This window comes from Harpia harpyja, chromosome 2 (assembly GCF_026419915.1).
Source record: "Harpia harpyja isolate bHarHar1 chromosome 2, bHarHar1 primary haplotype, whole genome shotgun sequence".
NCBI classification, from domain to species: domain Eukaryota; kingdom Metazoa; phylum Chordata; class Aves; order Accipitriformes; family Accipitridae; genus Harpia; species Harpia harpyja.
In genome coordinates, this window is record NC_068941.1 from 83,910,682 (window position 1) to 83,927,982 (window position 17,301).

The following is a 17,301-nucleotide window of genomic DNA, read 5'->3' on the forward strand; positions in this document are numbered from 1 at the left end:
ACACATCTTCCTGGATTTCTTCTGGTTGGTGGGGACTGAACTATCCAGACATATCCTGAATGCTGATATTCTGCCACCATTGTTCTGTCCTGCAAAGCCTTCAGTGCTTAAATGCAAAACCAAGAAACAGCCTTGACTCTCCTGCACAGAGGTGTGGAGAGTATCAGAAAGCACACTGCACATTTCTGCCATGAAATCGTTCCAGCTGAGAATGATTTCTGCCTGGGGCAAGCTTCAGCAGAAAGGGCACTCAGTCTGGGCAGTACAGAGGGTGGCTCCATAATATGTGATCCTCTGGCCCAGACAGCGTCAGCTCTGGACACTGACCATCCCGTGATGCAATGCAAATCTCCTGTCGCTGAAATATGTCCCACTGACTCACCCAAAAGCAAGGCTGGCCTCCAGTGCCCAGCCCACACTGGAGGTTTCTGCTGACATCAGCAACCATGAGACATGTTTGCATCAGCTATGGGATTGAGCTATGTGACACAGTGGCAAATATCCCACTCCTGAAGTCACATGTGCCACTCACCAGCCATCGCAAGGGAACAAGTTTTATCTGCACTGTCCAGGATGCTTTCAAGGCAATATCATAAGGTTAAGAAGTGCAAAAGCCCCCCACTGTTAATAAAGACACGTCTGTAGATTGCTACTGGACATTTGCCAGAACAACAGGATTGCCCTGAAAAATATTTGGAAATGTTGTTCTGGAGTTTCCAGTTTTCCGTAACAGTGAGTAGCCACATTTACAGTTCCCAAAGGAAAGGGGCAGTTCTGCTTGTGGAAGAAGCACAGGTTGAAACAGGCATCGAAGCTAAAATATCACAGGCTATCACCAGGGTGCCAGGACACTAAATCAAGAAATGCTGAACTAAAAGCAAATCAAAAGATCAGATAAAGAGGACAGGCCGTGGGCTTGCTACAGGGAGGAAGGGCAATCATTGTGTTTCCTCAGCGTGTGACAAAGGAAGGTGTGCACATGCTTCACTGGAGCAGTGGCGATGCCTCACAGTGTGCTGGGGGGGGGGTCGGCAGCCACACATAAATCGTGTCAAAAGCAGCCTTTGCTCCTTCATGTCATCTGTGTGTGGCTTTTGACTGGGTGTCAGGAGGAGGAGAAGGGTCTTTCTGTGGAATGGGTGTGAATACACCTAGAGCACCTGGAGCCCACCATACGCTGAGCAGTTCTGCTCCTATGGAAGGCCATCCGCATGAGTCTGACTGCTCAACGCATAGCAGGCACCACCGAAAGGCAGCAAAGACAGCAAAAGGTAGAGGTAAAAAAAAAAAGCAGCAAAAGGTAGAGGAAAAGAAGGAGTAATTCCTCTTGTCTCAAAGGCAGCTCTTGCATATTCTATTTCTTGGCCTCATAAGACACTCTTCAGCAGGCAAAAATAAACCTTTGCTGTGTCTGCATGTGGTCATTACTAATTAAATGTCAAGCTCTTCACACGGTGCTTTGTGTCAAGAGGGGATTCAGAAAGTCACAAATCCATCTAACCAGCACCAGTCACATTATAAAAATAACAACAATGGAAATGAAACAAGCTGAGTGGTTATTTAATGTAGCCTGAGCACAGCACGGTCCTGCAGCCAGCTTTTGGCCACAGCCAAAGCCCACCAGTGTCAGCAGAGTGTTTTCACAGGTTTCAGTGGGTTTGGAAACATGCCCAAGAGGTGTGAAACCAGAACCTGAACCACTCCTGGTGCTCGCAGGGGGAGTGGGGGCTTTCATACCAACAAAGCTGAGTTTCAGCAGTCTCATCTGTGCAGGGAAGACAACAGACCTCCCTCCATCCCCCTGTCTTTCCAAATCACTTTCTTTCAGATATCATATCCGCTCTTAAACACAGTCACACAACAGGATTAGAACTAGCAACACCAAGATCCACACCAGATCTGGCTGTGTTTTCATTGCTCAGGGAATGGGACCCATCTAAACTCCTGTAACCTCAGCCTAAAGAGCCATGTCTTGTCTTTGCCTCACTGTTGTGAGCAAGGGTGTGCTTCCATGTACCATTCATTCAGTAGCAAAGCTGGCTTGAGGAGCTTCCAGTTCCTGGCCTCTTGATCTCATAACATATCTCCCCAAAGGTCTCCCAAAACAGTTATTTTGGAAGCTCCCAGTAAGGTGGATCAGCAAATTGGTCTGAGTTAAAAATAATCCTTCAAAAATAGTACAAGAAAGTATTTTTAATCTGGATCAAACTCGGGATTTCTTCCTGAGTCCACAGCTCTTTACTCAAGGACACCTTGAATGACCATAGCTAAGCTGTTCCATCACCTGAGGGTAGCTCTTGACATCTCATTATCATAAGGCTGCTACTCCCTCTTTGTCATGGCTGTCTCTCCTGTTGAGAAAATTAAGAGCCTGTGCTAGATGCAAAACTAATTGTTCAGTCTTTGTACATCCCTGACAGCCATATGAGAGAAATAAAGGGAGCTATAAAAGCACTCCATTAGGCAATCTGTGTATGTACTCTTCCATCAAAGACTGTGACCTCCATAGGACTGAGTGATGCTCACACCCACTCCCAGGTATGGGGATGCCAGTCCCGAAATGAAAAGGGTTACAAGTGTTACAGCAGTGCTTGGCTTTTCCACTCGTAAGGTTGGCTGTGGCCCAGCAATGCCCCCTTCCTTAGGCAAACCCCACCTGCAGCAGCACTCCTCAATGCATCCAGTCAAAATAACACTTCAGGTTCCTATCCCTGACACAGTTACTGATCATTTGTAAATTCAGACAGTGACTTTGAGAGCTGCACTTGCAGAGGACTGTAACAGGTTGGTATGGATGGAGGATGTAAGGAAATGGGTGGGGGTGGAAGCACCCGAATGAACAAATGGCAGAAGAAGGGCTGTAAGAGTGGCACCCAGAGCAGCAAGTCATCAAGATCCCAGCACACCCACATTCAGCTTCTCAGATGCCTGGACTGGGAAACAAAGGTCAGATAAAAGAAGGGAAAACATAAAAAGGGACATATCAGTTGTCCAGAAACTTCTCAGAGGTAGTGGCAAGATAGAGCACTGTTACTAGAAACAGAGAAACCTTCTTGCAAAACTGGGGTCAATCCATAGACAGGACTTTTCCACAGGTATTTTGCACGTTATAATCACTGAAGTAGGGTGTACAGGAAAGCCACATAAGAAATCTTCTAAGGTATTGACCTTAAAATACACAAGCATCTTCTACCGTGTATGGCTTTCAGGACCTGGGCATGGGAGGTACAATTTGGTCTGTTTTGCAGACACACTGAGGAACAAAGGCACGCTCCAGGTCATACCAGTATTTGGCAATAAAGCGGGGTGTGAATTCATGTGTCCTAACTCACAGTCTTGCCTCCTAACCACCACACTGCTTCTTCTGCAGACACAGGACCTGTTCCTTCAAGCCTTTCCTAAAAGTTTCTATAAAGCAGGATTTATACTCTGACCAAGGGTACAGTGTTTGCAGTCCCCACCACACTCTCTATTAGCGTTCTTAAGCCGTTTTGTGTATCCCAGCTACTGTTGTCAGGCTTTCTAATACCTGGTGGCTTCCAAGACATTTTACAAGAAAGGAAAGGTCTTCAGCTGAGTCATCCTCATGTCAAACAGACAGTCTGGGGTATTTTTGCTGACTCCCTCTGATGTCAGACTAAGTCCTATTATCTCTGAAGCAGGAATATAAAGAGAAGTCTAATGTTTCCTTGAGATAGTGCAGACTGCTGACATGGACATTTGTGTTATCTGAGGGCTTTGGGACAGGAAAACCAGCTGTGTGTCAGCTGTTCTGTAGTCACTGCTCACGCACATACTCATGTATGAATGTATTATATGTATATATAGCATACTAACAGGCGGTAGCAAATTCTGTCTGCCCCTTGCTTATGTGCAATGCTCCAACCAAACAAATATGGAAGGTGGAGTGCTGGGACCATGTCTGGACTTGGTGTGCCTAGAACAGTGTTGGCTCACTCTGAATATGGCCTTCAAGATCTGATACAGTCTGGCTGATAGATCATACTCTTCCATACACACATACACACACACACTAGTTATGACTCTGATCAATTCACCCCTCTAGACATTCTGACTACATATGTAATTGTGCCCACACAAAACGGCACAAGGACTGGACAGACCAGGACCACATCTTTCACGTAATCTGATTAAAAGTGAGAGAAAAACTGTGCCTGCAGTCTTCCATACAGCATGATACCACCATCTGTGAGTGAAATCACCCTCTGGAGGTGCCTCTCCATATTGTCTGCGGGTGGAGAATAGGCCTGCAAGCAGGATCCTAGATTAGGGTCCTCAATGAAATCACTAAGTGAGATGGGGCAGATAGAGGTCATGTATACAAGACCTTACATAAACATCAGAGTAAAACCACTGTGCACCAACATTGGCTATTTCAGTTTACCTGTAAAGAGAATTTATTCAACAGATTATGTTTAAAAAAAAATAAGCAGAGAAATCTGTGAGCTAGAATTCTCAGAATTTGTAAAGAGCTTGAAGGATACTCTTTAGGAGGGACAAGACAAGACATTTCTAAGACATTCCAAAACGAAAGCAAACTAGAAGGGGTAGCAATCCACATAGGCTTGAAACACAGTGAATGTTTGCACAGACCTCCACACACACAAGCTGAAACTGCTAATTTTCAAACTTGCCAGCATATGTTTCACAAGCTACCAAGCGCAACACGCCTGCAACTTTCTGTGGCTTCTCATCACAGCAGTCGAGGTGCATGATCTTTGGTAGTGTTGGGGAATCCCAGAAGCCATCTGGAACCCCCTGCTTGGGATAACCCTCCATGTCTCAATTTTTGAGATCTAATCTGCAAAGCTATCTCCAATTTAATGTTTTAGACCTGGGCTCACAAAGATTTATTTAACCAAGCTTGTAATAAATTTTTGTAACTAAATCCTCAGGAATGGATCTTACTCCCACCATGTTTCTTCCCTTTGCTCTTTTAGAATTTGAAAACAAACCATTGCCATTCAGAGAGACTTGTTTTCCGTAACAGTGCTTATGCAGACATCCTTCATATCATAACCAGTTGTCGGAACTTGGTCTCTGCTTCTAGGAGTGCTTTATATGGGTTTTATTTCTCAGCAGGCTTCATCAGTGATAAAGTTCTGGAACTACAACTGTCAAGTGTTGTACCAGCTACAGTACAGTTTAGAAGAAACACAAGTGGGCCTCATTCAAACCAGATATCCACTAGAACTTGTATTTATGTTTAGATGACATAAGAGAGAAAGGTTGTATCACCATATAGGGGCTTTGATGATAATAATGACCCTTACCCACTACTATACATTCTTAACCCCTCTTTTCGCACTTCCATTAGCCTCTCTCATTGAAAATCCACCATGGCTTGCAGCCCCCAGCCCAGAGCCTAACTTTTCAGCTCAAGTTGCAAGGACTGATGCTGGCTCCCTTGCATACTCAAGGCATGTACCGTCCTTGGTACCAGCCAGGAATAGCAACCATCAAACGATGACACTGTTTTCTCTCTTAAGTGCCAAGAGACTCAACAGCATGTCTGTGTCCTGTGAATTCTGGTATGTGCTGCCTGCAATGTCTGTTTCTATATATTCCTGCCAACTGCATGACTTCATTCAGCTGTGTGATATTCCAGACAACACAACACTGAAAATAACACTGGCACTTACCTGAGCTGCCAGTGCCTTCCGATGCACTTCTGGATGTTTTTGGCTGGCTCTGTTTGCTACTTGTTCGTACAGTGACCGAAGGAGGAACAGTGCTGCTGCTGTCTCCACGAATCGTTGAGAGATCCTGCATGCTAAAGCTTCTTAGTCTCTCAGACAGGGCGCCCTGTCCCTAGTTAAACAAGCAAGCAAATAACACACATAAAAGTTAGACTCAACAGTGTATTTTTAGCCTTTCTTCTCCCTTGCTCATTGAAATCCATCAGGACAATAGGAAGAGAAAAAAATTGCCTGGTCCAGTAACCTAGAGAGGACAAAAATGAGTTGTTAAAAGCATCGTTTCCCTCTCTTTGCTCTTCCTTTTGGAGCGGTTCTACGCACAAAGTCATTCAAACTTTTGACGGTGAGCATCTCTGATTCTTCAATGCAGTCATTTGAGCTCAGAGCAGCCTTGGCCACATTTAAATGAGCAGTATGTTGTTGTATCTTTCTAGTAGGTACTCTTCTTCACTAGGATCTGAGTCAAAAAGGTGCTTGGCTTCAGAAACACAATTAAATAGTCTGTACCAAAATAACTCTCTTTTAAAGTTAATCATCTACAATGATATTCACCCAGCCATTCTCAGTCATACACAGAATTTCCAGAACCCAGAAAATTTGAAATTTTAAAGTAATAAAAAGTTATTGTTAAATGCAAAAAAATATTCCAGTGCTTTTTTGTGCAGCTTAAGGAAGAAATAAACTAACACAATATTTTTCTTTCTTTTTAGACTAGCTCTCAATCAAGCAACAAACATATTCCTTGGTGAAAGGAATGTAGCTGCTCTTCATAAAGGATGGGTCGGTTAAAAGACACTTTCCATTAAAACTACATCCCATCAAAAAGCTGACTATAAGTATACCTCTTTCTGAATTCTGTAACCCTCATACTACACCACTGCCATAGAGCAAGAATACCTGAAAATACAATCAGTACAGAACCCATCTATGCTTCTCTGTTGGCTACACTGTGACATTCAGAATATTAACAGCATAACTGATAAAAAGTACATTTAGGTTTTAACATTTTGTTGGGGGGAGTGGGTGGGTCTGAAAGATACTTCATAGCATATAGTCTTGAAAAAAATACTGAAATAAATACATAGAGCCTGATGCTAAAACTATTTCTGCTACTGTAAATTAGAAAAATAATGGATGTTTCAACTGAGATGAAACCAGAAAGAAGGCAAACAACAGTAAATACTACCCTGTTTAACAAAAAATGGCCAAATAAGGCACATCACAGCAATTCACACACCACCTTCATTTAGACTTGTATTTGTCAAAGCAGTACGTAAGGCAAAGCATAGCCTAAACACTGCCAGAGCACTCTAGGTTGGGGCTGGACCAGAATACATCACTGCTCCCTTCTGGGCTGCAGATTTGAGTTTTCTACCCACAAAATCAAGGTGCAGGTGAAGGGCCAATGGAGAGTATGCTCAGGTGCTGGCCTGGCACAGAGAAGGACTCATGCTGACTATCTATGATCAAAGGCACGACGGGGCACCTTCCTTGCTATAGCAGTTGGGCAACACTCCCCGTCCCCTAGTGCATGGGCAGTGATACGTTGGGAAGGTAACGCATTAATTTACCTACAAGTACTGATTCACCAACATCACTTCAGAAATTTTGCATGCAGAGTAATGGAAAATCAGTGCCTCTACCCCACATGAATTCCTTAGCACCTTACTTTTAGGGACTCTAAGTAGACAAGGCATCAGGTGCTTATAACTACAGTTGCTGTGACAGCCTGCACTTTCTACATTCAGGAAAACTGCTAGATCAGTAATCTCCCAACTTTTCAGCCTGAAGCTTTTCATACAAGAAAAAATGGGTTCAAACTTCCTTCTCAACTCCATAATATATCAATCTAACCACAGGCAGGCTACACATCCTGGACTACAGCACTTTGCTGCATCAGCAAGAAGCAAACAACACATGATGATAACTTCTTCAATGCTGTCCCAGAGCATCATCAGTAGAAATATGCATCATCTAAGAAAAAAAAAAATTGAACTGTCCTTTGTAGAGCAGAGTCAGCTGGTAGAGCTAGCCAGGAAGCTGCACTGGGATTTTTTTCTTTATTTTACTGAATCTTTGGTTTCTTAAGATCTCTCTACGTATGCCGTGTTTGGCAGCATTTTGCATTTAGCTTTTCTGCAGACTTACAAAAAAGTCTCCACACATCCACCATGCTCTTCCTGCAGACTTACTTTGCTCTTTCTCATTAACCTGTTCTACTTTTTAAAGTATTTTAAATGGGTGGGGCTTTTTTGCTTGTATACTAAGATATTTTATTTTGCTGATTTTGTATGTTTGACAGTGAAGAAGAGAGCTGATGTTTTGTCAAAATCTTGCCTGCCATCTCACTCTCCAACCTGCCATAAGAGTTGATGCCTGAATTTTGGCTACTCCTGCCAGTGGCTGAGCCACTCCTGGATGTTCTCACTCCAAGAAACATCTCAAGTTATTCCTCTTAGGCCAGTCTAAGGCACATTTACCCTGCAGTCTATGGCTGCAACTGTCACTGGGCTGGTATACTGAGAATTCCTTGCATGGCTGGGTAGCTGGGTATGATCTCAGCTGCCCAGAGCTCAGTGCAGTACAGTTCTGGGTGGGTTCTGTAGCGCGCACTGAATTCCTGCACTGCCACCCTATTCTCAGTAACTGGTTTAAAGCTAACACAAGGCATCCTACCCTGCAGTCTGACTCTAACAGACAGATCCCCAGCGAGAGCAATCAGACCACTAAATAATATTTTGCTGTTGCAGAATGACTGGACCAGCAAAGCCGGAGGGTTAGCAATTGATGAGCTGCTGTAACCTGAGTGCTGTATTCCTCCCGCACCACCAGCTCAAGTGTCAGCAGTGCTCAAGCTTTTAACCTCCTCCCAGCCACTCTGCTCAGCCAGCTAATCCAAATACCATCTCGTTCCAGTGAGCAATTTATGTATGTGGACAGGAGTCAGATTAGAGACGAGATTCATGCGTCAGACCAACCCAGCAGGGAAGATGACACTAACGCACCCTTTCACATTGAAAATGAAGGTAAGTTAATATTCTTGGATTGCAACTTGTGATATAGCAGCATACAATGATCAAAGGCCCCAGAGAGAGCTTTGAAACAACAAGGGCCTGATATGCGCCTGTTGTCTGTGGGTCTCTTACATTAGCATATAATACACAACCACAGCCTTAAACACAACGTCACGGCAGCTGTGCTGAACAACTTTGACTTTCTCCCAGAAAAAAAATTAAAAATTGCCTTTTCTTTATTTTTTGCTTTAATTTAACCTGAGTTTATAAAGCAAAGATGAATGTTGCTCATCACACAGATAATAACAAAATATTACTATTCCTACCATTCCATGAAACAGTTTGTCCAAATCTCAGAAATGGCAGGAATAGCAAAGGCTTGGGCTGAGTGAGGACAGTGAACACATGTGAAAGCCTGCCGACTTCCCTTCCATTTCTCTTCTTTCAAATTTTTGCACCTTCAGTCTTTGTAGGGATAGACTTGATTTAATTGCTCCTAGGGCACAATATAACACTCACAATTCTTTCCCAGTTGCCACATTTCTACCTGACCCTAAACAGAAACATGACAGAAATTATGATTACAACAGAATCAGGATGGTTTCAGAGTAAAATGGAAAATGTTGTTACCAACTTTCATTTCCCTGTCAGATAAGCAGCTGCTGTATATGAAATCACAAACACTTGAAAAGCCAGCATTGTGAGGATTTGCACTGCTGTAGTTACATGTTTTAGGAATAAAGACATTATTATTCCACAATAAGACTTACCATTTATTAACAAAAGAAAAAACAAGTTAATAGCTTTATTTCACAACAGAATAGATTTAGCACAGCACACGTCTTGGGCCATGTTTGGTTAAAACAATCGTGGAAGATGAAGAGCAGCTGTTTTGGGGATTTTTGTTTACCGTCTTGGCCATAATCACACAGATGCTCTTCCAACTGCTACAGACATGGGAGATGTCCCAGGAATTTCAGCACACTGTGTGTCTGCACAGAAAGAAGATCCAGGTCCTGAAGCTATGTCTATGCTGTAGGCTAGGGGCATGCTTGCAGCACATCCACACAGATCTGGGCTAGTTTTATCCTAGAGAGCGTGACAGCAGTAATATCAAGACAGTAGCTGTGGTAACAACATTTCACTGTGTCAACAGCAAAACAGCATGATGTTATTATACAACCTTTTGAAAATGGGGACTGGGAGGGCTGTGAGACTATGGATGACACCACCTCTCTCTCTCCCCCCTCATTGAACACCAACTGCCCTGTCAGGATGACTGTGCTGGCAGTGTGGGACCTGCATTTTGGGGACTTCATCCCCTGGTAGAGGGCACAAGCATGAAGTGGTGCTGGAGGACTGAGCCTTACTCTCCCTGCCTAGACTCAACTTCTACCTCATGCAACTTCTCCTAGGACACAGACTGTCCCCATAAGCATGGCAGTTCTGATCCAGTAGGCAGTGATTTTGCTAGATGGTGAGGTTTTGGTGGCAACAAGTGGGAGCAGGTGTGTCTCTGTTCCCTGCTCACTATAGTGTACCTGCTCCCAAATTCATCTGTTCTTCTTGCCCATAGGAAAGTTCACCATGTAGATAAAGGTACGGCACAAGCTGAAAGCAGACCTCTCTCTTCAGGCTTCCTTTGCCTCTTCTTCTCCCAGGATCTACCAACCTCACTAGGTCCATACAGGGAACAGTTCTCTCTTTACAGGGGAAGAGGAGGGCCAGGCTCGGTGCTACTGAATAGGACAAAAGACAAATACTAAAAAGGACATGGTAATATCACCTCCCAGTAACTGCTATCACTTGGTATCAACCTTATTTAGATTCATGACACTACCAACGGTATTAGGGCATCGCTCATCAAGACATGGACATTTAAGCTGCAGAAGCTCATCTGTGATTCTAAGGGAACTTAAAACTCCCATCCATGCGGCACAGTAATTAATCTAAAACTAATTTAGGTACATCTACCTGCTTCGGTCAAAATTGTAACTGTAGTATAGGCATACCTTATTTACCCACATCTAGCACATTCTCTCCTTATTTTTGCTTTAAAGAGTTGGACAAAGCAGTATCAAAATACTGAGCTTTCAAAGCCAACTGCATAACCTGCATACTACCTTCCTCTAAATGTTGCAGACATCATCATCTTCAGAGAAGAACATTAACCTCTGTGGGCCCAGAGCACAAACACTGATGCAACCAACATTTGCTTGAAAGGATCAGAAATCCTGATCCTTCCCAAAACCTGAAGTCAGTATTGTGACAGGCACTGTAAAAGGCACTCCATCAGAAATAGCTGGAATTGTCTTAATTACTTTACCTCTCTATAATTAATCTCTGCATTCACATTTGAAGTAAAACTTTTTAGAGGGAGATGGATTTAGGAGTCTGGAAAAACTGGGTTTACATCCAATGGAATTATTCATTAAAAATACTCCATGTACATAGGTAGCTTTACATAGGCTCTAGGTAAATAAAATTAGGCGCAAAATTAAAAATCTGCCATTTATACAACAGTCCCATTAAATGTGATCTAAATATAAGCAAATAATAGTGTCTAGATTTTATCATACCTTCTGTCTGTCAATCTGAAAGAATTCTATAGACATTACTTAGGCTTCGAAACACCTCTAATACCTACAAACTCCATTTTGCAGTTGTGGAAACTATAACACAGCATGGTAAAGGGACACAAACCAGGAACCAAAAAATGTCAAGTCATAAAAGAGAAGGTTTTAATATGATCAGTGTTAATACAGGATGGCACCTTCTGGCCTTTTACATCTTAGGATCAGTAGTTAACGGACAGGCAAGGGAAAACTAAGTCACGCTTACCGCACTTCCAGCACAATACTAAACCATTAATGTTCTCCTCTCTTTTTGCTATAACTTTGGTTAGCAGTTCTCCTCCATGCTAGCAGACAAGTCTGCATGCATGTTACAGCCTCCATCCTGCAGATGTTCACTACAAGGTGTAGTGCATGTTCCTAGGATGTCAGTTATCACTACGGTGTCAGAAGGAGTTCCCCAGCCATACCTATCAGAAAATGCTTGCAGAGATGCATCTTCACTTCTGAGCCAAGTCCCGGCCTCGCTGGCTCCACTGCAACCCCAACCATCCTAATGGGATCACAGCAGTGGGAGAGAGGCTCCCTTTATCCATTAGAGAGAAAACAACAGCACACACAGCAACTTGGCCAATGCAGTAGCAACAACCTGAGTTAGATGGGTTTTCCACATACAAAGCTCCCTGCCTGGCTGCTGGAGTCTCTCTGATTGTCAGCAGAGGACTTGGAAGGCATTTTGCTAATGAGATCAAAGACAGGCTTTTAAAGCTCAGCACACAGGATCTACCCACTGGAAGCAGAGCAAACAGCATCTGGCCTCAGACCAATCTCAGCTGAAAACAGTTCAAACTAGTCTAATGGGGAGGCAGACATTAGTTAGGGGTTAGTATAAGCACTCAGCAGATTACCTGCCCTCTTTTCTGGTCCAAATACAAGTGTAAATGAAGTAGCTGAGAGACCTAGCAAGGGAAAAAAGAGAGCCATTGTGGCAACACACATAAAAGCTTTGAGAATAAGGTCTATCTGAAGCATAAGTAATTGAGGCGAGACATGAGCATGACACTGGGCACCATGTGCAGGGACTCACATACACATAAAAAGCAGGGACACCCACCTGTGGACTACACCTCTGAACGTAGGTTCTCCCTTCCTCAGCTTTCCCAGAGAGATGGAGAAACCACTCCATAACCCCAGCTGACAGGGTGTTACCTAGCAAGTGTGTTTAAAGAGTAAAGCAAATTATAAACACAACAGGCTGCCACTCCACTCCTTGCACTTGATCGATGCTTCCCACTGGAGAAACCCCCAGTGTCTGGCCACCTCTGTAATCCAGACTTAAATTCATTAAGAACAGAGTGCATTTATGACTAATTTAGGCACAGGATTAAGGTGAGGGACACGTGGCAGTCATTTTAGCCCTGGTGACTGACAGGTCTTCTGAGAAGTAGGGTAACGCTGGGGAATTACTCACAGCAATGACTGGGAGTTTGCATGCAGAAGCGTTATCATGACTGGCTGCAGGCAGGCCCTGCTCAGAGCAAAACCATCGGCTTTATGGTCTGAGTACAGGCCTGAGTGAAGGAGGAAATTGCTTCTGCCACCATATGAACACAAATATCCTACAAGCAATATCCTTGTGGCCAGGGCCTGCGTGCCATGCCTAGCCTGGAACAGCTACCTGGTTTGGAGATGTCAGACAGTACTAAAGACTCAAAGGGAAACCAGCTGACATTAATGTTGATAGTGGAAACTTAATTTCATCCACCCTTTTTGTTTGTGCAGTTCATTTCCTCTCCTGGGAACTGTTTGTTATTGTCTCTCCTAGCCTGGTCTCTCTGTATAAATTTATTGTTTGGTTATGCTGTCCTGTGCATTCACTAGCTACTGTCTGCTTCTTGGAGACACCAACAAGAGAGATAAACAGGAAACAGCTACCTGGATTGTAGCTCAAACAGCGTTGAGTTTTTTTATTGATTTGGGAAAAACAGATTCTCAAAGACTTAAGAATGAAAATACATCACACCATGAGAGGAACACTTCACAAAATACTGTGATCAGTGGCACGCTACCATATGTTTCAAGAAAGACATTCATTGTTTCTCTTTATTGGTATAACACAGCTCAGCCATGAGATCTTTGATTTTGGATCCCAAATGGAGATCCTTTAGAAGCAGCAGCATGCTCAGCCCTTCTGAGATAACACTAATGGGTACCCAAAGGTTTCTCAAACTGCGTATTCCAAACCACCCCTGACTTCTGCAATTCTTGGCCATGTCACAGACCAGGGCACACAGTGTGGCCATTACAGTCACAGTACTAAGCAGACTGGACAGAACTGTTCGCTGATATGTTTGGTAAGCAGAGAAACAACGTTCCTCCAAGCAGTGAGATCTCATCCTTACAAAGAGGCTTTATCCAGCCTCTTAAAGGGAAGGATGCTCCCCACCCCCTGCCTCCGTCTTTCCTAATTCAAGTAAAAGCGCAGTTCTCCACTATCATGCCACAAAAGGCAGCATCTCTCTCCTGCACAAGTTTTTGCTCCAAACTCCCACAGTAAATAGGTCTCAATTCTCATGGAAAATTAGGGATCTAAATATTGACTTTCAGGCAGTTGCACTGGCTATACCAGCCAGATACTAGAAATGAATGAAAAGATGCTGTTTGGCAAGAGAGAATAAAATCTAAATCACCACCAGCGTTTCCCTTCCAGTGCCCTGGTTTAAAAACCAGCAAACACACTGGGAAACTTCCCAATAAATTTCCTGGGCTAAGGGACCCTAAACTAGCAGAGCTGTGACCCCCCAGGGGGTGGTGAACCCAAAGGTGGAAATGGAAGTGGCGATGCCAGACCAGACAGGTGGTTGCGAGCTGAAGCTGGGAACTGCTGACACTGCACTCCTGAGTGATTAGGAGGTAGAGGAGCGTAATGAAACCCACCCGCCTTCGTCTGCATGCCTGGCCCTTTTAACCGATAAACCAGAGTGATTGCTAGCTCTGGCAGCACCGCAAGCCATATTTCCCCACGCATGAAAAGCTCCTGGACTGTTTCTCAGACTTATTAGGCACAAATGGGCTTTTCATCGACACCAGTCATGCGTGTCTGCTCCCTCCGCCTCATTTATCATCTCCTGCCAAGGCATTGCACCCACTGCCAGCAGCACACTGTGCACCACTCCCCTTTTTAAAGGCAGGCTGTACCAAGGGGCACGCAGTGGGCCACTTGCTGTGCAAACAGTCCCTGCCCTACACACAGGACAGCACAAGGGCAGAAGAAGGTACATTATCAGAAACCTCTGGGTTATGATGATCTGTTGGCTGTGGGATGTTTTCTGCAGCTCCCCTTTGAAGTACAGAGTTGAGGCTGCAGCTTGGGGATGGTTAAGTGGTTGGGAGCAGGATTTGACTTGGGGGTGGGGAAAGACATTGACCTGTTTGGCAGAATTGGTTTGTTCAGGGTGAGGAATAAGGATACATGCAAACAGGATATGGGAAACCCAGGAGCTTGCAGAAGAGGGTCAGAGAGCTGGGGGAGAGTGTAAAACTGGCAATGGATGGGTTGTAGAGACAGAGGAGGTAACGGCAGGGCTGGGCAGGGTCTTGGGAAGGCAAGCAGGGAATAGAAGACTTGGGGTTTGGGGACAGGACAAAGCAGCAGGTGGTAGGAGGCTTGGGGTGACAGGTGGAGGATGAGAAAGTGCTGGGAGCGTGGTGACAGCAAGGGAGTACACATGAGCATGCTGGAGAAAGCTGGTGCTGCCTCCAAGCCATCGGTACCTCTCCTCACTGCAGCCACACGTGTCCCAGCCACTTACGTTAGAAACCTGACTGGTGCCAATGGAGAGCCCACTTGTGCCCAGGCCTCCATCTGATGGCTCCACTGCATGGCCAAGGCCTTGCACCTGCCCCACTACTGGGGCAGTAACAGCCTTGATGCTGTTCCCCTTCTGCTGTGACCCAAAAGCAGGCTCCTTTTCTGCTTCTCTTCTCCTCCCCCAATGTGAGCTGGAAAGAAGGTGGCTGTCAGTGCCCAGGGCCCTTCAGGAGCAGTCATGGCTGAACTAGTTGGAACTAACTGAAAACACAAAAAGCAGCAGGATTTACTGCCCGATCATCTAATCCCGTCACTTAGGAGTGACCCACTTGAAGTCACAGTGTGTGACAGAATGACCAGGCAATGAGGACAGGATTACAGAGCCCCAAATGAGATTATGCTCCTTGGCGGGGACGCAAACTGCTGGGGACAGTGAAAAGATCTGCGTTGAGCACCTAGCAGGGATAATAAGACCAGATATCCAATGCTCCGTCTGCTTAGAGAGCATCAAAAATAGACTCTCCGGAGAGAGAGAAAACACCCAAGCGAGCCAGCTGGGCAGACTCAGGGTACTTGGGACACTGACAGTTCCTTAGCCTGTAAAATGAATTGGCACGGGTTTGTGCTAGTGTTAGCACAACTGTGGCTTCAAAACAAAACAGAGCAGGGGAAGGGAGACAAGCCTGCACTTGGCTAACTAAAACTGTAGGCTGTTTAAGATAGAAAGGGGAAAGGGTTGGGGATCAGAGATAAGGAAGGTGTGGCTGTGCACACCTTGCAGCGTCTTAGCCTCTGGTAAATATATAAGTAGCAGCCTGTCACACACAAATGGTAATCAAAGAGCCAGCCACAGGCTGCAGGATGGATAAAAAGAATGAAGAGATGGGCCTTGCCCTAGGATCTTATCACCAAAGACAAAAGAACGTGATGGATCCTGTGGGAGCACAAGATCAGTTACCACAGCTCAGAGAGAAAGGAGGGGACAGGACTATGCACAGTGGGACACGTCTCTAACTACAGGAGCCTTTAGATTTAAGCTTATTTACTGAAAACAGGTCTGCACAGAGTACACTTTCAGCCCAGCAGCTCGCTGTGTATTTGCCACTAGAAGATGCTGATTTGCAAAGTCTGAGGGTCCATTTCTTAATACAGAAGCATCTTTTCCTTGCCCATTAATCCAAGTGAAACAGGAAATAAGACAGATCCTCACATTCACTTGCTGGTAGAAGCCACGTTTTCCATGGGAGCTGCAGGAGCTCAGTGCTTCTGAATAGATGGTCATCTTATGTCCAATTTTAACATGATCCATTAAAGGCTGAAACCCAATGAAACCTGTTCAGGGCTCACTTTCCCATCTACACTCATCACAGGCTAGCTGGATACCCTTAAACCTTGGTGTTGGGAAAGCCAGGATAAGCCTTAGAAATAATATTCTCTTTCCTCCCTCCCTGGAGACTTCACCCTAAGGACAGCACTGCAGTCTTGTCTGGCATCTGTCTGCTCCAAGTGTTTTCCAGATAATTAGTCATTTAAACTTCTCTTATGCAGGATAATCTAGCTCTGTTATACCTCCTTCTCAAGTGAGAAAGTAAGGGCATTGACATACATTTAACAGCATCTGAAAACCAGGGCAACAGAAGCTGTTACCACCCATACCTGCTTGTATTGCTCCTCTCTTGGAAATGGCTTCCTTCACAGCAGCAGGGACAGCTAAATGGAGACATGTCCCCACCCAACCCATCACATTTCACATCCTGAATACCTGAGGAACCCCAGCTCAGCACTTCTGTACTGCAACACATCAGGCTGTAAATCACAGCCATTCAGCTCTCCCTGCCTGAAAGACAACAAATTCAGTCCTAGAAGAGTAAGGGACTGAAGCTGCTTTAACCATTTCTGACTATTACACCATAAAGAATGTAAATGTATTAAGGGTGTGGCTCCACGAGCAGCAGAGCTAATCTGTCTGCTTCCCATGACCAGGAAGGGATGATCTTGCTTTCCTTTCCTCTGGCCATACTCCTCACAACGCAGTTCCGTCCCTTCCTTTGTGCTGGCTCAGGTGCTTGAGACACATTTCTGGGTGCAAAAAATAGTATTCCCTTTCTTTCTCTTTCTGGATTAGCTTTCTGATAGATTAGAGACAACCTGAGGAGGTCCAAAGAGCTGATGCACAGTAACCC

The 17,301-nt window shown here is 44.7% G+C and overlaps 1 protein-coding gene across 4 annotated transcripts in view; it reads right to left on the reverse strand.

Annotated features, from left to right (window-relative positions):
* REEP1 (receptor accessory protein 1) overlaps window positions 1-17,301 on the reverse strand; it is a 71,759-nt gene that overhangs the window by 17,105 nt on the left and 37,353 nt on the right. For 3 of the 4 annotated variants that reach the window (XM_052780763.1, XM_052780766.1, XM_052780765.1), the window contains exons 6-7: window positions 12,216-12,266; window positions 5,664-5,832 (exon numbers count right to left, since the gene is read on the reverse strand). In XM_052780763.1, coding sequence (XP_052636723.1) covers window positions 5,664-5,832; window positions 12,216-12,266 — 220 coding nt within the window. The remainder of the gene's footprint in view (window positions 1-5,663; window positions 5,833-12,215; window positions 12,267-17,301) is intronic. The other variant, XM_052780764.1, reaches the window with a different exon arrangement.